General features: G+C 58.2%; 1 protein-coding gene across 5 annotated transcripts in view; it reads right to left on the bottom strand.

Annotated features, from left to right (window-relative positions):
* Positions 1-614: 614 nt before the first annotated feature.
* The window catches only part of ELN (elastin), a 103,017-nt gene continuing 84,391 nt past the window's right edge, over positions 615-19,240 (bottom strand). For 4 of the 5 annotated variants that reach the window (XM_054008267.1, XM_054008264.1, XM_054008263.1 and 1 more), the window contains 11 exons: positions 16,599-16,730; positions 16,262-16,315; positions 14,073-14,219; positions 13,303-13,356; positions 12,427-12,597; positions 12,107-12,154; positions 5,365-5,391; positions 4,024-4,065; positions 3,603-3,632; positions 2,339-2,389; positions 615-1,711 (listed from right to left, as the gene is read on the bottom strand). In XM_054008267.1, coding sequence (XP_053864242.1) covers positions 1,662-1,711; positions 2,339-2,389; positions 3,603-3,632; positions 4,024-4,065; positions 5,365-5,391; positions 12,107-12,154; positions 12,427-12,597; positions 13,303-13,356; positions 14,073-14,219; positions 16,262-16,315; positions 16,599-16,730 — 806 coding nt within the window. In that variant the 3' untranslated portion in view covers positions 615-1,661. The remainder of the gene's footprint in view (positions 1,712-2,338; positions 2,390-3,602; positions 3,633-4,023; positions 4,066-5,364; positions 5,392-12,106; positions 12,155-12,426; positions 12,598-13,302; positions 13,357-14,072; positions 14,220-16,261; positions 16,316-16,598; positions 16,731-19,240) is intronic. The other variant, XM_054008266.1, reaches the window with a different exon arrangement.

Genomic DNA, 19,240 nt, shown 5'->3' with positions numbered 1-19,240 from the left:
CTGTAGCTGGGCTGGGGGGCAGGGGGTTGACCCTGTGTGGGCGCCCCAGCCCCTGCTTGAGCAGGGTGTACACACCTGCTAGTCCAGTCACTCCCTGCCTGTCCAGAGAAACCCAGGCAGAGACAGACTCTGCCAGGCCAGCAATCTAACACAAACATAGCACCACTTCACTGTGATTCAGTCCCAGCAGGGCCATCAGCGCTGTGAGCTTCTTCGCAGTAGTGCCCTGTGAGTGCCAGCAGCGAGAGCACAGGAGTAGAGCCCCGGGAGGGAATCTAGCTGGCAAGGGGTGTGTGTGAGTGTAGCCGCCTGTGAAATGGGCACAGTACATGGCCGGTACCTGCAGCAGAAGGCGGCAGGGGCCCAGGTGCTGCAGGCAGGCAGTGGAGCTGGAGAAATGGGATGAGTCCCAGGCAGGTGCAGTGAGAAACTGGGTGGGGCAGATCCCCAGGTGGGCAGGGAGGATCCCCGGGGGGTGGGAGACTGTGAGGATCCTGGGGTACAGGGCAGAACCATGGGGGGGGCAAGCCGGATCCCTGTGGGGGGCAGATCGCCGGGGTGGATCCCCACCTCTGGGTCTGGAGAAGCAGCGCGGAAGGAGCAGGAGGCCGCAGTCCTTTAGAAGTCATTGTTTATTAGTCGTTTGGAAGCAGTTACTTTCCCTCTTTATAACATGTCCCACCCGAGCTATACCAAGTGAGTAACATGGAGAGGTGCGATTCCTTCCGGCCGACAGCTCTCAGGAACACACGGGCCTCCAGGGCAAGAGGAAGGGCAGGTCCCAGCGGGGCCTCGGAGACACGGCAGGGCTGGGCTGGCGCTGGCTGCCCGTACAGTACTGCTGAGTGAGGGCGGGCGCATGGCTAATCCCATCAGTGTTAGTGACTTGGCTCTGCTGATAGTGCCAACCCCTCCCCACGCACCGGGAGGGCTGTGTCCTCCAGTGCAAGGATGGGTCAGCCAATCAGATGGCCCTGCCGCAAAGAACTCTGGGTGAATTTAACCCACCCACGAGCCCCTACTGGCCCCACTGGCATGAGTGTCTGAGCAGGAGGCATTCCCCTGCCCGCCTGCATGGAGCCCACGAACCCCATCCCATGGCACCCTGCAGCGTGGGCCCTGGGGCGGGCAGGCATGGAGGGGGCTGACAGACACAAGGCTGGCTAGCTGCTAAGAAGTCCCTGGCACATGGCACCAATGCCAGCTGGACGGAGTCTTGGGAGCAGCTGGGATGTGCTGGGGCTGGGCGCTGCTGACGGGCCATTCGCCCATGTGCTGGCGGCAGGTGGAGCCCAGCCCCTCGCTGTTCTCTTGGAAACCAGCCCCCATCTCTTCCTCCCCCAGGGCCCCCGGGGAGGGTCCTGTCCTGCCCTGCCCAGAGAAGCCCCCGCCCCACGGAGGCCTGCCCGGCTCTCCCCGCAGGGAGCTTTAGCACCAGTGGGAACGGCGTTTCCCGCAGTTTGTTCTGTGCTTCCCGCTGGAGAGAGGGTGGGGACCCCCGGGCCGGAGCGAAGGGGGCGTCAGGGGCCGTGGAATTCCCTCCGGGGGGCCGGCGGGGGAGCGGGGGAGGGGGGCGGGATCACTGCTTTACTCAGGGTTTACATTCTAGACCATGCAGTAGCACCAAAGTTCATGAGGTTAATGGTAGCAGCCTGGCTGGGTTACTTCCGCTTCCTGCCACAGTACTTCCCTTGCGCACAGCCCACGCCACCTGGCAGGGGACAAAGGAGGGGGTCAGTGCCAGCGCTCCGAGCCCCGGGGCTCCCCACAGCCAGGGGCGGTAGCATGTGGTTCGCGAGGCTGCCACCTAGTGGTGATGGCATAGGCCAACAGGCCCCCTGCTGCCAGCTGGGGTGAGCGGCGTGATGTGCCCCAGGCCAGGCGCCACGCTGCAGGGGGCATGGGCTCACCCCAGGCTGACACATGTGCCGCTGTGTGAGGCAGCGAACATGCTATGAATGAAGGGTTTGTCGCTGTGCCGGAGGCGGGCCAGCACTCGCAGTGCCAATGCTGCCCTGTGGGCACAGCTGCAATGTGGGGAGACAAAGTGGGAGTGGCCTGGGTGAGCCCCTGGCAGTGGGGCATGCCGAACCGAGCACCAAGGCTATGGCCAGGTGGACACAGTAGCCGAGCCTGAGCATGGGCACTTCGGCTGGCACCTGGAGCGGCCAGCGCAGCAGAACCAGGCTGCACGAAGTGACGAGACTGGGGGAGCCCCAGGATGAGGAGTCACGTGGCTTCCTCCTTCTAAGTGCAAACGGCCAGTGGGGCTTTCCCATCCTGCTCCCCCGGTGTGTGCCTTGCTCTGTCTGGCACAGTCCCTGTGGGGGGCACCTACCTCTGTATCCCAGGGCTCCCAGGGCCCCACCATACGTCTTGAGAGGTTTTCCTGTGGAGAGGCAGAGAAAACAACCCATCAGCACAGGCCCGGGGAGTGCGCAGCCCATCCGTGGGCAGCAGGGAGTATGGGCCACCGGTTCCCCGCTCTGCCAGCCACAGTCCCTGGGAGTCTGAGGATGGGCGGTGGGCCTCATGGGCTCCCTCTCCCCAGCACCTCTCACAAGGGGCACTTCGTGGGAGCAACAGGGGCTGTTGGCAGCTCATCCAGGATGCCAGTTCCCAAAGGCAGCAGAGAGCGGCTCCCTATCGACCAGCTCAGCAATGCGATCGAACCCCTTTGCCCCAAGGCCTGGCTGCAGCTGCAATGCACAGAGACGTGCCCGCCCCTGCTGTGGGCACCAGGCCGTGTGCAGGGCCAAGGACTAAGGCAGAGTACCTGGCTGCAGAAGGCACCCTTGCTCAGGTGGCAGAAGGCACGGGGGGTAGGGGTTGGGGAGCCCAGCACTGGAGCCTGGCTTGCCCACTGGAAGTGCTTTGTGATAGTGACAAAGCAGGGGAGTCTGGACCTGCTGGAGCCACCCCGCTTGGCTGCTGTGGGGGTGCTGCTGAGGAGGGCGGATTTGGGAGCTAAGGCACTGCATGGGCACTCAGAAGATGAGGACTCCCTTCCCTGGCACTGCCGCCCAGGGCAATTCACTCTGGGCCTGGGTTTCCAATGGGCGCACGCGGCCCTTGCGGAATCTGGCCCCTCGGCTGCAGAGCGCTGGGGAATCCAGGCTTTGGGAAGGGGCTGCAGGGTCCCCATATATAACATGAGGAGAGGTCCAGCCTGTGTCTGCTGGTTTGGGCTGCATGCACCTGGGGCAGGGCCAGGCTGGCGCGGGGACCTGTCTCGGGTCCATGTCCCAGGCCACAGGTACTGTACCTAAGGAAATGGGAATGGGTTGCTCTCACCACATGCCCCGTTACCCTGGGGCAGCCCCAGGGAAGGTGAGGCCTGAGCAGAAACCACTGTGCTGCAGTGAGCCCTAGGGGAGAGTAAATGGCTCTGTGCTCACAGGCCGCACACCCATCCCAGGCACGGTGCCCACCCCCCCTCACACTGGCGGCTGCCTGGCATCGTCCTCAGGAGCTGGTAGAACTGCCCCAGCTAAGGGCTGTGGAGAGCAGGCTCTGGGGCCCCCCCAGGGAGAGGGGCTGGTTCTCCGGGCATCAGTGAGTCCTGCCTAGCCCAGCCCTGGCTGGCATGGGCACCCACTCACCGCCGTATCCCAGCTGGCCAGCGAGTCCACCTGGAAGAAAGCAGACTCCTCAGTGCCAGCCCTGTCAGTACCTCACCCCTCCTTCAGACCTGGCGCCATCCCCCGAGGACTGCTCCAACCCCACCAGCTCAATAAGTCTCCCAGGCAGACCGAGTGTCTATGGCATGGAGGCCACCATAGACCAGGGCCCAGCCAGTGGGCACAGCCCCCTGGGCATAGGCCTCCCTCCTGGGCCCCAGCCATTGAACACAGCCCCCTGGGCACAGGCCCTTCCCGTCGATGTTGGCCTGACTGCAGCACAATGTGGCGGAGCTATGCTGGGACCCCAGGTGTGGCCAAGAGGCCCATGCAGGGGGATGGGGCACTAGGCCGGGCTCACGGCCTGACTGCTAGGAGATAGGAACTGAGCCGTCAAATATACCTGGGTAAATGGGAGACAAACCGAAGCCAGGAACTCCAGCCCCTAGAACAAAATGACAGCGTGTGAAGCTGGGGCGAGCCACTGGCCTGGCTTGAGGGGGGTCGTGCCATGTACCCCACAGCATACACTGGGCCTGCAGGTCACAGTAACACCTGCCCTGCTGCGGGCTGCCTGGCAGTGCCAGAGACTGTGCCAGAGGAGACCCAGAGCATGGCCTGGCACCACCTTGGGTCGCAGCTCTCCTGGCCCCACCCTGGGCAGGAAGATGAGCCTCCAGGGTCCAGTCCTCATCTGATCAAGGCTCAGCCCCACCTGAGCGGCAATGGCTGTGAATGCCTGGCCCCATCCCCAGTGCTGGGCTGTGGGAACCCATGGCTGGCTAAAGAGAAGTTCGGTTCCCTGGTGCCCAGGGCACATCACCCATAGTTCCTGGCAGCTTGTCCGGGGCACTAGCCTGCCTGGTGTCACGGGGTCCCCGAGCGATGCTCTGCAACTGCTCCATATGAAGCCAGTCAGGACTCTGGGGAAGCCTCCTCTGTCTGAGCAGACTGTCTCCAGGGCAAGAAGCTCACACAGCTGCGACCTTCCTGGGTCTGACCTCGGAGCATTCAGCATCCCCTTCCACACTGTGCGCTTCCCACAGTGAGTCCGCACAGGCGGGGCTCCTGGGGAAGCCAGAGGGTCCTGCACCCCAACTCTGTAGTCAGACATGACTCTCAGCCAGCCAGTAAAACTGAAGGTTTATTAGACGACAGGAACACAGTCCAAAACAGAGCTTGTAGGTATAGAAAACAGGACCCCTCAGTCAGGTGCATCTTGGGGGTAGGGAGGCCAGAGCCCCGTCTGGCCCCCCTCCATCTCCCCAGCCAGCTCCAAACTGAAACTCTCCAGCCCCTCCTCTGGCCTTTGTCTCTTTCCCGGGCCAAGAAGCCACCTGATCTCTTTGTTCTCCAACACCTTCAGTTGGCACCTTTGGAGGGGAGGGGCCCAGGCCATCAGTTGCCAGGAGACAGGGTGTCGGCCATTTACTGTGTAGACACCATCACACTGGCCCTCTAAGGCTCTGCAACCATCAAACCCCCTTATCCCACCACCTAGATACTTAAGAAATACATAGGGGAAACTGAGGCACCCACACAGTATTCAGAGAAAACATTAAGAACATTCCCACTTCGTCACACCTGGACCCTGCCTGGGGAGCAGCTAAAGGGCAGGGCCATGCTGAAGGCACCACTGGCACCAGCATCCCAGCCCAGGGAGGCTAAGGCATTTCCTAGGCAATGCCCGGCATAGCCGCAGGCGGGCACAGCATGAGCTCCCCCCACAGCCCCATTCACTCACCTGGCTGCAGGCCCCCAACACCGAACCCTACAACAGCAAACACAGTCAGTCACTAACAGCGCCAGTGTTACAACATCCCTACCACCTCCCGCCACAGTGCCCCCTGCTGGGAGAGGCTGGACTGGCATAGCCAGGAGCCCCCCGCCCCACAGCCAGCACTCCTGCCCCACTCCCCACAGTGCCCCATGCTGGGAGAGGCTGGGCTGGAGTAGCCAGGAGCCTCCCCCTTCCCCCCCCAGCCAGCGCTCCTGCCCTGTTTCCTACACTGATGCCTGAGGGGAGGCCCTAAGTCTAGAGATGCTGCTCCTGGTGCCCCCCCGCTGCAAAGGGCAAGGCAAGGGCTTTGGGGACTGGCCAGGGGATCTGGGCCCTGGCGATTGCTGCTGGCGTCACTTGGTGCAGCCCCTCTCCCCAGGGCTGCTCTGCACCAAGAGATGCCAGCGTCTGGAAACAGGCTCCTCACAGCACTGCGCCACATTGAGATGGGGGGGGGGTCAGCCTAAGCAGCCGGGGGCTCCCTGCAGTCCAGCCACAGCCCAGCTGGGCGCAGCGAAAACGTTTCCCTCATCTAATTACGGCTCCACCCGGCTGGGCTGGCCCCTCCTGTGTCCACATTTCACAAGCAGCTGCACAGGGGAGGGCACGTGCTGGGGAGGCTCGTACCTGTCTGCAGCAGCCTGGCCACCATGCCTGGACACTGAGGGGATGAGCAGGGAGAGGTGGCTGCACGTGGCACATGCCGTCACCCTGCAGCCTCTGACGGGGAAAGCTGCCTGGAACAGCTGCCTGCCCTGGGACCAGCCAGGTGGGCAACCAGGGACTGGGACCCCCAGACCCATGGACAGAGCCAGAATACAAAGCAGCATGACAAGGCAGGGCTGGGCTCACAGCCCCCCAGACTGACACGGGGCCCAGTGACAATCCCCAGACTAAGGTCACAGCTCAGAGGGCCTTAAGTGCAGGCAGCCCAGGTGAGAGGCACTAGCCCTGCGCACGGGGCTGGCCCTGGTGTGAGCTGACAGCTGGGCCAGGGAGAACCCAGTTCCTCATTTATTGCCGTAGCTGCAGCCCTGCCATAGGCTGCCTACCTTTGTTGGATGGTAGTATGGGGAAAGCACATGGGAAATACGGGACAAGACTGTATTTCAAGGGCCATTTTAGGGACGCACCATTTTTTTGAGCACCACCTGGATTTCTCTCTCAAGTGAACATTTCTACTGCCCTGCCCTCAGGTGTCCAGTGCAGTTACCACCTGCATCAACGTAATGTTCCAGTGGTCAAGGGATGGCCCTCAAATGACGGGACGGGTGCCCGGCCCATAACCTGCAGGGCAAAGGCTCCCTGAGTAACTCCGTAGGGACACTGAGACTGCCCCTGCTCGGAGCCAGCGCTCCTGCCCTGCTCCCTACAGTGTACCCTGCTGGGAGAGGCTGAAACCAGTGGAGCTGGGCCAGTTACATGGCTTGAGAGGTTTGCCACTAGCCCCTGTGGCACAGAACAGGTGGGAAATTCACACCATCAGCATTCAGCAAACCTTAGCATCCCCCGGCTGGGTGATAGGGGTGGGGGAGGCCCCAAGCCTGTGGCTCATGGCTCCATGACAGTGTAGGGGGCCCAAGGTGCTGAGAGCTGGACAGATGGGAGCCCTCAAGGCGGCAGTGGAGTCTCCTGGCTCTGAGATGCTAAGAAAGGAACATCCCTTCATTGACACTGTTTGGGGGCTGCTTTGGATAGGACCGAGGGGCCTCAGGGCCGGGGCCCCCTTCCCCTGGGACCACAGCAGGCGACATTCCCCAAGACTGGCATCCTGGTCCGGCACTCCGTAGCCATGCATCCTGCCATCCCTCGCCACCGCCGATACCCAGTCCTGAGGCCAGGAGCTCTAGGAATTGGCCCAGCAACCTCCTCCCCACAGGGCCGGTCATGGAGCAGGACAGGTGCTCTGGGGAGTACGCATGAGAAGGCCCTGGGACATTAATGTGAACCTGTGCACCATGCAGACACACACACACACACATACGCATGCACCCCCCCATGTGTACACACACACACGTGTACAGTATGCACACGCTCAGCGCACATGTGCATGCAGGGCTGTCCATGCTAAGTGAAGCACTGCACCAGGCCCTGGAGAGATGTGTGCAAGTCTGGCTGCTCTGGGGGAAACATGGGCACACACGGCCATGTGGGGAGGAACCAGGCCCTACGAGCCTCTAGTGCGGGCTGACCCCCAACAGCCCAGCTCCAGTGCCGTGACCTGCCAAGTAAAGGCTCCATCAGCCAGTGAGAGCAGCTGTTCGCTGCTGGCAGCAGGCACCCAAGGCCAGCCCCTCTGGGAACAGCGGAGCCAGTGGACAGGGCAGCACCCCAGAAGTTTGTGGCCTCCCAGAAGCAAGGAGTGGCCTGTGGAAGCATCACATGGGGAAGGGAGAAAGAGGAGGGCAGTGGCCTGTAGGCCTGGAGCCCCACCCATGCTCCCTCTAGCTCCTCTGGACAGAGCCTCTGGCAGTGCAGAGACTCGGGTCACCCTGCGTGCTGGCTCCTCCAGGAGGGCCCCCCAGTGGGAGGGACTGCACCCTGCAGAGCCACTGCCCGGCCCCGGCACTGTGCCAGGGAGCAGACTCCTGCTGGCATGCCCTTAGGGACGGGGCTTCTGGGGGAAGGGAGCTAGCCAGGCTGGGTCTGGCACTAGCCGGGGATCCAGGATAGCATGGCCTGCGGCAAAGGGGTAGGTAATGCGAGCTGGGCCAGGGCCTGGAGACTGGACTGTAGGGAGAATCCTGCCTCCCCCATCTGGGGACACAGTGCTTGCCCCCCAGCACATCACCCCCGCCCGGCACCAAGGCCTCGCCTGCTGTAAAAGCCTTCAGGCCAGAGCCAGCCCTGGCCAGGACAAGGCCTTCTTTGAGTCAGGGTGCAAGGGAGGAGAGAGGAGCAGGTGACAAACCACAGGGTGGCCCCCCACTGTGCCCAACCTCTAGCCCCCTGCCAGTCCCTGCCCTGGGTCTTTCCCAGCCCAGGGAAATGCAGACAAGTCTCAGCCCGCCAGCCCCCAGGGCAGGAGGTGAGACAAGGGGTTGAGTCACTGACACAGACAGCAGGCCAGGGAGGGTGTTCTGGCAAGTGGGATAGGGTGGGAGGGAGCCTGGGCCACGCTGGGGAAGGGTTGAGTCGCTGGGGCTCCTGCACGGAGTGCGCTGGCCCTAGGGTGTCAGTGCCATGTGCTGAGTGAAGGGCTCACAGCCAGAGTGGCTGATGGGCACACTGATCACCCCAGCCATGCCATGCTGCACAGGGAGAAGCCAGGCCTGGGCCAGTTCCACCCTGCAGTGCCCAGCTCTGCCCTCGCAGCCCCTCTTAGGATATCAGGGTTGGAAGGGACCTCAGGAGATCATCTAGTCCAACCCCCTGCTCAAAGCAGGACCAATCCCCAAACAGATTTTTGCCCCAGATTCCTAAACAGCCCCCTCAAGACCCTGGGTTTAGCAGGCCAGTGCTCAAACCACTGAGCTATCCCTCTCCCTCTTGCTTGCATAGCCCATGGTCTGACTCCTAACCCGGGACTGGCCTGCAGCCAACCATGCTCCACCAGAGCCACCGCCAGGGAGGGCAGCTCCGGAGGGTCAGGGATGCCCTCAGCCCTTGCTGAAGGGGGAAGGGATGAGTCATACCTTGCTACTTGCCATCCTGGATGCCTGTCTGCAGCCATGAGGGCTGGGTCCCGGCCAGGGCTTTCTGTGCTCCAGAGGGGAGCTTGGGAGCAGGGACAATGCTGTGCCAGGGGAGAGCACTGGAGCCCTGCAGCACCAGACCGCCCACCAGCTCTGGGAAGCCTTGCAAAGCCCCTCTCTTCCCCATGCTGCCAGCACACTTGGGCAGAGCCCAGGGGCACGTCCTGCCTCTCCAGAGTTCCTGGCCCACAGAATTTAGCGTCTCTGGGAGCTGCACACCTGGGAGGCCCCGGTGCCTGTGATCCCAGCCCCAGGGACACCTGTCAGTCAGAGAACAAACAATTACGCCAGCCTAGTTCCTCCCACTGGGCATACGCTGCGGCCGCCTTTCCTAGGCCAGCACCTTTGTTGGATCACAGGTAAGGCTACCAGAGACCTCCCTGACATTCTCTGCTTCAGCCCAGGGGCTGCGGGATTCTGGAGCTGGCAGCCAGTGGGGCCATGGCAGGGTTCCAGCGACAGGCGACAGACTCCTCAGGGGGCCCTCCTCAGGGTTCCAACAATGGGCGACAGACTCACCTCGGGCGAGTGGCTGGGGGTGTCCCATTTTCTCTTTGGGAAATATGGTCACCCTGCAGCTGCCAGACACCACGGGTGGCCGGGGGTGGGGGGAGGGGGGTGGGGGTGGGAAGAGGACCATGGAGCCACAGCAGCAAAACTCACAGACAGGTCACAGCTTCCGTGAAGCTTTGTTTATTGCCTGTGACCTGTCCCTGATTTTTACTAAAAATAACCATGACAACATCTTAGCCTTAATCATAGGCCCCAGAACCCCTGGTTCTGAGCCATGCAGTGCTGGCAGCACATTCACCGGTGCATGACGGATCCATTCAGTGTAAACCAGGTGTATCTCCTGGTTCCCTTTCACAGGAAACTGGATTGTCACAAGATTTTAAACCTATGGATTCAACAAAGGGTGTGCACACACACACACACCAACATGACTTGCACACGCACATATGCACACATGTAAGTGATCTGCACACGCACACATGCATGTGCATACATGACCTGCATACGTGCATACACGACCTGTACGCACACAGACACAGACACACACACCCATAACCTGCACACACACACACACACACACAACCTGCACGCGCACACATGCACACACACCCATAACCTGCATGCACGCACACACACACAAACCTGCACGCACGCACACACACACATATAACCTACACATGCACACACACATATAACCTGCACATGCACACACACACACACACACACACAGATGCACACACACACACACGGACATGACTTGCACATGCACATATGCACACGTGTAAGTGACCTGCATGTGCACACACATGCATGTGCATAAATGACCTGCATATGTGCATACAGGACCTGCACGCACATAGACACAGACACACACACCCATAACCTGCACACACACATAATCTGCACGCGCACACACACACACACACAACCTGCACGCGCACACACGCACACACACCCATAACCTGCACACACACACACACGCACACATAACCTGCACACATGCACACACACACACATATAACCTGCACAAGCACACACGCGTACACACACACACCACCTGCACATGTGCGCACACACACATAACCTGCACGCACACACACACATAACCTGCACACGCACACACATACACACACACATATAACCTGCATGCGCACAATGCACACATACTAATAAGAGAGACACACACACTGCTGTGCACACACGGCCTACGTCAGTGATCCTGATAAGCATGCATTGCAAGATTTAATAAAATAGCACCAGGAAGACAGAGGGAAAATGCTTTAAAGACATAAAATGAACTGGCCTCTTGATAGTGCCATAGCGCTACAGGTCGAGAAGGAGAGCGCCCGGTCCCTGTTCTTTCTGCGAGGCAGAGCAGTGAGGGGTTCAGGGATTTCTGCCTGCTCGCTGTGGACACTGTAAGCTTTGGCCGGTCTGCCTTGGTTTCGTGGCCACAGATCATAGTCTGTAATGCTCAGTTTCACCCCAAATGCCTTCTATCATTCTTCCTTAATGCAAGGCAGAGAATTCACAGGCCTGAACTCACAAAACAATACAGCTCTGCCCCGACATGCACGTTTGGGGCTAAGTAGTGAGAACCTGCCTAGCTAAACTCAGAAGTGGAGCTGGGACCGATTCCGGCCAAAGGAAAGAACAAAGCCTGCTCTGGAGCGCTAGCTGGAGAGGAATCCACAGCTCCTCCTGCCCCAACCCCTTCCTGCACGTGGCGCTGTAGGAGGGAAGCAGAAGCACTGGCTCTGTGGCACTCAAAGACGTGTCTAGTAGGCAGCAGGTTTAAAGCAAACAGAAGGAAGCACTTCTTCATACAACGCACAGTCAACCTACGGAACTCCTTGCCAGGGGATTTAGTGAAGGCCAAAAGTATAACTGGGTTCAGACAAGAATTAGATCATTTCCTGGTGGACATGTCCATCAATGCTATTAGCCAAGAGGTCAGGCAGCCTCTGACTGCCAGATGCTTTGAATGGATGACAGGGGATGGATCACTCAGTAAACTGCCCTGTTCTGTTCATTCCCTTTGAAGCACCTGGCATTGGCTGTTGTCGGAAGACAGGATATTGGGCTAGACCCAGTGTGGCCGTTCTTATGTTATGTCGTCCCCGTTCCCCTCAGTAGAAGAGGGGTGTGGAACAGGGCAGGAGCAGTGGCTATGGGGAAGATGCCTTTGCTGGATCTGGCCTAGGCTCTGGAGGCCCTAGCTCCCCAGAGGGGCAGTGCAGGGCAAGAGAGGGGCAGAGTTTCAAAGCCAAGGCCGGTGGATGGAGACAGGGTCCCCAGGGTGGATGTCAGCGGCTCCAGCCAGAAGTTGCTGTCAGTCTGCAGAGACAGGTGGCTGGCTCTGGCTGTCTGCGCTGAGCAACAGGACAGCTCCTCAGCCCTCCACACAGAGGGCACAGGGGAAAAGTGGGCAGGATGGGCCACAGTTGGTGGAGGGCAGAGAAGAGCCATTGGCTGGGCCAAGGTGGGGAGGTGCCTACCGTACTTGGGAGGCTTGGCGCCTGGCTGCACGCCCAGCTGGGGAATCCCTGCAGAGTGAGAAGAGCATTGAGTTAGAGTCAGGAGCCACATGCGCCCGGTGCCCGTCCATCGCCAACCCGCCTTACTTGGCTTCAGGGGACAGATGGCGCATGGGTGACTGTTCTGCTTTTCACATTCAAAGCCACCTGCTTGCTACTACTCACAGCAGGGCCCAACCCTCCTGGTGCTCCAATGCCCGAGCTGCCCCAGTGCCCAGGAGATACCCTCCGAGGGGCATCCCATTGGAACCAGCACCCTGAGTGACAGGATATGCACTTACCTACTCCAGGAACAATGCCTGTGCCTGGCACTCTTCCCGCACCGGGCACAAAGCCCCCAGTCCCCGGCGTTACAACTGGCACCCCACCAGCCCCCGGCGTTGCGACTGGCACCCTACCGGCCCCAGGCACTAAGCCTGGCACCCCGCCGACTCCAGGTGCGACACCAGCACCTGTGGAGAGGGACGGGGGTTAAGGCCAGAAGCGCAGGCTGGGATGGAAGGGGACACGAGGTGCCTGTGTGGGCTCAGGGGGAGCATTTCTGGGCTGGGTCTCCATGCCTGTGACATGGGCCCATTCACCGGGCCAGACCCGTGGCCTTTGCATTCCTTGCACTCGCTCCGCATGGGGGTAGGGGATGGTGATGGGCAGCCAGGTGGAGGGTTGGAGGGAAGGGGGACGGTCAGGGCTGGAGGCTCAGGGCTGAAGCGGGAGGGCTGGAGGGAAGGGGGGAGGGTCAGGGTTGGAGGCTCAGGGCTGGAGGGGGAAGGTTGGAGGGAAGGGGGAGGCTCAGGGCTGGAGGGGGAAGGTTGGAGGGAAGGGGGAGGGTCAGGGCTGGAGGGGGTGGGTTGGAGGGAAGGGGGGAGGGTCAGGGCTGGAGGGGGTGGGTTGGAGGGAAGGGGGGAGGGTCAGGCCTGGAGGGGGAAGGTTGGAGGGAAGGGGGGAGGGTCGGGGCTGGAGGGGGTGGGTTGGAGGGAAGGGGGGAGGGTCGGGGCTGGAGGGGGAAGGTTGGAGGGAAGGGGGGAGGGTCAGGGCTGGAGCGGGAGGGTTGGAGGGAAGCGGGAGGGTTGGGGCTGGAGGGGGAGGGCTGGAGGGAAGGGGGAGGTCGGGCTGGAGGGGGAGGACTGGAGCGGGAGGGCTGGGGAAGCCCAACTCACCGTACTTGGCTGCTTTTGCAGCTGCTTTGGCTGCTGCTGCGGGACTGAGGAGTCCTGGGGAGAGAGCGAGAGGCCGGGATCAGAGTCCTGCCCTGGCGAACAGCCCGGCTCATCCACACGGGCACCACTGCCCCTGCCCAGCTCTGCCTCTGCTGAACCTCTCCTGCTCTTCCCCTTACCCCAGTGCAGCCTCCCTCTCCAGCCGTGTCTGCACTGGCACGAGGGACCCGACCTGCTCGCAGGGGCACAGCAGCCTGTGTCTGTCTGATCCATCCCTGCGCAGGCTCAGGTCACACGATGGCACCAGCACCTGCCCCCTCTCCGCCAGCGCTCCCAGCGCTGCCGCTGCCCAGGGAGCTGGGCCAGTGGGATCAATGGCTCTGAGGCTGGAGGGGCTGGGCGGGGCTGACTCTGGGCTGCTCAGACTGGCACTTCTGCCTGCCTCTGACACAGCCAAGCCCACCAGCTCCCATTTGATTACGGGCAGGTCCCAAGCCCATGCCTGAACCGCAGTCAGCAAGGAGCAGTTGGCAGAGCTGGGGTGCTGTATCCAGATCCCGGTCTGAGAGTGGGAGAATGGCAGGACTCCACCCCCGACAGGGAGGGGCAGGAGGTTGTACAGCGGAGGGGTCACTCAGACAGAGCAGCAAGGGGGCAGGAGTGCACTCAGCCACATCACTGTCCAACCCTATCGTATGGTACCAGGGAGGAGTCCAACACACTCATCCGCTACTGGAACAGAATGAGATTGTCTCCAACTCTGCCAGCACCTGGGATGCCTCCGACACCACCGGGCACCAGGCCTCCGACACCACCGGGCACCAGGCCTCCGACACCACCGGGCACCAGGCCTCCGACTCCACCGGGCACTAGGCCTCCGACTCCACCGGGCACTAGGCCTCCAACACCGCCAGCTCCTGCAGAAAGTTAGATATGTGAAATGCAGCCGTGGTCTGGAAATTCAGGGTCTATAAAGGTATGGAAGATGGCACAGACTGAGGTAGGTCAAAAGTGTGGGGCCTTCAAATAGCATGCAGCTGGATTGTAACGGACAGCGGTGCTTAGATAGCAAAACATTGGGGGCAGTATAAGAACTGATTAAGAGAGATCTGAATGGTGGTGGATGGATAGTGGGTGGGTCTGTTTGGGGATGACTGGATGGACAGTGGGTTGGTCTCTTTGGGGACAGGTGGATGATTGTGGGTGGGTCTGTTTGGAGATGGGTGGATGGACAGTGGATGTGTCTGTTTGAGGACAGGTGGATGGACAATGGATGCTTCTGTTTGAGGATGGGTGAAAGGACAGTGGTTGGGTTTGTTTTCGGGCAGGTGGATGGAGAGTGGATGGGTCTGTTTGGGGACGGGTGTAAGGATAGTGGTTGGGTTTGTTTGGGGACAGATGGAAGGATAGTGGATGTCTGTTTGGGGATGGATGGACGGATAGTGGATGGATCTGTTTGGGGACGGGTGGATGGATAGTGGTTGGATCTGTTTGGGGACGGACGGAAGGATAGTGGATGTCTGTTTGGGGATGGATGGACGGATAGTGGATGGATCTGTCTGGGGACAGGTGGACAGATAGTGGATGTCTGTTTGGGGATGGGTGGATGTATAGTGGATGTCTGTTTGGGGACGGGTGTAAGGACAGTGGTTGGGTTTGTTTGGGGATGGGTGGATGGATAGTGGATGGGTCTCTTTAGGGACGGGTGGTTGGATAGTGGATGGGTCTGTTTGGGGATGGGTGGATGGACAGTAGATGGGTCTGTTTGGGACGGGTGGATGGATAGTGGCTGGGTCTGGTTGGGGACGGATGGAAGGATAGTGGATGTCTGTTTGGGGACAGGTGGACGGATAGTGGATGGATCTGTCTGGGGACAGGTGGACGGATAGTGGATGGGTCTGTTTGGAGATGGGTGGACGGATAGTGGATGGGTCTCTTTAGGGACGGGTGGATGGATAGGGAATGGGTCTCTTTGGGGACGGGTGGATGAATAGTGGGTGGGTCTGTTTAGGGATGGGTGGATGGTTAGTGCATTTATTTTTGGGGATGGGTGGCTGGATAATGGGTGGAACTGTTTGGGGATGGGTGGACGGATACTGGATGTCTGTTTAGGGACAGGTGGATGGATAGTGGATGGGTCGGTTTGGGGACGGGTAGATGGATAGTGGGGGGGTTTGTATCGGGATGGGTGTATGGATGGTGGATGTGTGTTTGGAGATGGGTAGATGGATAGTGGATGGGTCTGTTTGGGGATGGGTGGATGGATAGTGGGGGTTTTGTTTAGGGACGGGTGTATGGATGGTGGATGTGTGTTTGGGGATGGGTGGATGGAATTAGCTACATTATTTCCTAAGGGACTCTCCAGACTCCACCAACCCCTTAGTGCAGGGAAGGGGCGTTTCCCAGCTGACTACACAATGGGTCTTGGGCTAGTAGTCACCTGAGGGGCTGGGTTGCCCATGTCTCATCTGTAACACCGATAGATGTGGATGTGTCTGTCTGGGGACTGATAGACCCCGTCTGCCAGCGAGCGGAATCAAATCTGGGGCCTCCGGAGCTTAGTGCATGACCCTCTACTGCATGAGCTCAAAGCCACGTGGCCCTTAGCGAAGGCTGCAGAGGAGACTCATTAATCTCTCTCTACGTGGTCTCGGAGGGGTGTGGGTTACATATACATTGTGGTCAATACATACCACCCCCCCACAAAGGAATCTCTGCCCCAGCTGGGTTGGCAAGGTAATTGCACTCAGCATGTACCATTACTTCGTGTCTGTTCACATGTGGCTCACGCGGTGGCCTTACTCCTTCTCCGGAGGGACCAGTCTGCTCTGAGTGGGAGGGTGCTACATTCTGGAACCCGAAGCCCCAGCTCTGGCCATGACCCCCTCCTGCTGGGACTCGCAGGGAGCCAGCAGTCGCAGGGCACTGTGGATAGCCCGAGGAGGAAGAGTCAACTCACCGTACTTGGCTGCTTTAGCCGCTGCTTTGGCTGCTGCTGCTGGACTGACGACTCCTGGGGACAGAAATGTCTGGAGAATGAGACTCGGGTGGAGATGCATTCCCCAGGGATGGACTCCAACAGACCCCTGGGCATATCCCATCACAGAAAAACACTGTTCCTGCAGCATGCTCTCCCACAGCAGGGACAAGGGGGATGCACCTGGGGATGCTCCAGATTGCAGCAGGGCATCATGGGACTCTTTGCCTTCCCCTGCAGTGGCCATTACAGATCACTGCAGCAGTGAGGATCCCAGATCAAGTGGCAAGTCGTATCTCCCAGTTAAAGCAAAAGTTACCTCCAACGCCGGGCACCAGGGCTCCACCAACACCAGGCACCAGACCCCCACCAACGCCGGGCACCAGACCCCCACCAATGCCAGGCACCAAGCCTCCAACTCCGGGTGCCACACCTGGTACGCGTCCAGCCCCTGTTGAGAGGTTCAGTAGTGAGGCCAGGGCATGAAGCAGGACTGTATCCCCCTGTACTCGGGGGCCCATGATGAGGTTGTAAAGGTCGCCCTGCCATTAGATTTAGAGAGATATGAATGGAGATCCTGGTTTGCCATCCGCTCCCCCCATTATCCTCTCAGCCCATGACCAGGCAGGCATCTTACTGCCTGCTCTGGGAGTCTGGCACCGATAGGGGCCATCCAGCCATCCCAAAACAGACCCACCCACTATCCTTTCCATGCCGTCCATTCACCATTCACCCATGTGACGCATAAGAAGTAGGGCCCCAGTAAATGCTGGGAAGTGCCCAGCCCCAATGCTCAATGTGCCCCACTCTGGCAGAAGCAAGTGTCATGTACTCCATGGACATGGTAGAGTACAAGGCTGCTACTAGCAGGTCAGACTGTTGTACCAGATATGGACCTGCCCACAGAGCTTCCTTCTTGGAGAGACACATCAGAGATGTTTCTTCCATGAGATCCTTTAATGCACTGTCTGGCTCTAGCTATGACCTGCTCAGATAAGGATGTTACACCTAGCGCTAACTCGTGGCTGATCAGTATAGGACAATTTAGCATTCCATTACACTCCCCCTTTAAATTCTACATTCCTACCAGTACAGATACAGATTGTTCAGTGAATCTGAATCATACTGTTTTTCTAATTACATGACCTGAATACATAACAACTAGATCATCTAGCTGTCCATTGGCAGCAACACCTGTCTCTGGTCAGTTTGGAATCTTTGAGTCTTCTTCTTATTCTGCATCTGCCATCTGTAGAATTTGCTCATTGATTGTTCTTTCTGAGGAACAAAATGTAGATGTTGATCGCTTCTAGATGTTGAACTCTCCAGTGATGGTCTCAATCACATATGATCTGGATGCTGAATTATCTTTTTTTTATAACAGCTGGAGTTGTCCATCCTTTTTCTCCATCCTGTTTGACACAAACATGGTCTCCAGGTTCTAGACCCCGCAGGTCCCCGGGTGATTTCTGTTGAAAAAGTTTTCCGTAAGCTCTTTTTGCCTTTGTATCTAATTTGGCTACTGTCTTCATGTCTGGCCACTTTGGAGATTGATTCTTTTCCAAAGTTAGAACAGTAGTTCTGAGTTGTCTTCCCACCAGGAGTTGTGCTGGACTATATCCAGTAGTCACTATTGGTGTTGATCTGTAGCTCAGAAGACCAAGGAATGGATCTTCCTGCCTTAGGATTTTCTTGTGTGTCTGTACAGCTCTCTCAGCCTCTCCATTCGTTTGTGGGTAATGTGGGCTACTAGTAATATGAACAAAATCATATTTTGTTCAGAATGACTTAAATTCTGCTGCAGTGAATTGTGGTCCATTGTCCAATACTAGTTGTTCTGGAATACCAAAGTGAGCAAAAGTGCATTTCTGTTTCTCCATAACACATGTTGTGTCTTTCAATTACATTATTTCTATATACCTGGAAAAATAGTCCACAATGACCAGGTAATGATGTCCTTTGAATTTGCATAAATCTGCAGCTCATCTTTTCCAAGGTCTCTCTGGTAGGAATGTCTGTACACTGCATGATCTACCATTGTCTCAAGTTTATTTGTACTGAATCTCTTTTCTAAAGTCCAATATCATCAAATCCTCTGAGTTCTTCCACCTTTCTCACTAGGCCCGTCATGGCTGCCACGCTGTGGCTGAGAAGGTTGTTGGTCTTTGATCACACGCACTCTGAATGCACAGCTTTTGTCTTTGTGTTACTATGGTGAAGTGGCCCAGGCAGTTCAGAATACCCCCAGGGCTAGTCAGAGCTGTGTCAGCTGATTTCAGCTCTGGGAGGGGCAGAAGGGGATTGTAAGTCCCTTCTGAGATGATGGTCACATCTGCTCCTGAGTTAATATTAAAGTGAATAGTCTTCCCATGAATATTCCGTTTCAATCTCCAGGCTGTCATCACGAGTGATAGATTATTTTAACAATGGCACGTGATCGTCTGTAATATTAGTCAACTCCCTGACTGCCTTGGTATGGCAAACAGCTACAAAATGTCCATATTACTTACAGGTGCATTTACTATACCTTGCACATTTGACTAAATATACATCTGCAGGGCTATGAATTTTTCCATGTCTTGTACATTCTGTCTGAAAGGCTTTGTAGTTTGCCTGGGACTCCCTCATAGCCTCAGGGTTTTTGTGGTAGTGTCTTTTTCAACTCATGCTGTGTCTGTTTACAGCTTCTAGGTTACTTGCAGATGTTTCAAGTTGCTCCTGCCTTTTGTGCTACTTTTTGACAAGCTCAGCCTGCTTTGGTCTCTGTGTAGCTGTGAGTAGGTTTAAATCTGTCTTTAATTGCCGTTCCTGTAGCTGGAGTTGTCTGTTGACTCAATAACCAGCCTGTCGCTGATCTTTTCATGTTCTGCATTCCCAGAATCAGTTCTCAGCCAATACATGCAGAGCTATTATAAAACATTCAACAGTTTCTCCTGGCTCTTGAATTCTCTGGTGGAAACA

Source organism: Malaclemys terrapin, chromosome 18, assembly GCF_027887155.1.
Source record: "Malaclemys terrapin pileata isolate rMalTer1 chromosome 18, rMalTer1.hap1, whole genome shotgun sequence".
NCBI classification, from domain to species: Eukaryota; Metazoa; Chordata; order Testudines; family Emydidae; genus Malaclemys; species Malaclemys terrapin.
The sequence above is the reverse complement of the archived record's forward strand: the minus strand, read 5'-3'. Positions and strand labels throughout refer to the sequence as shown.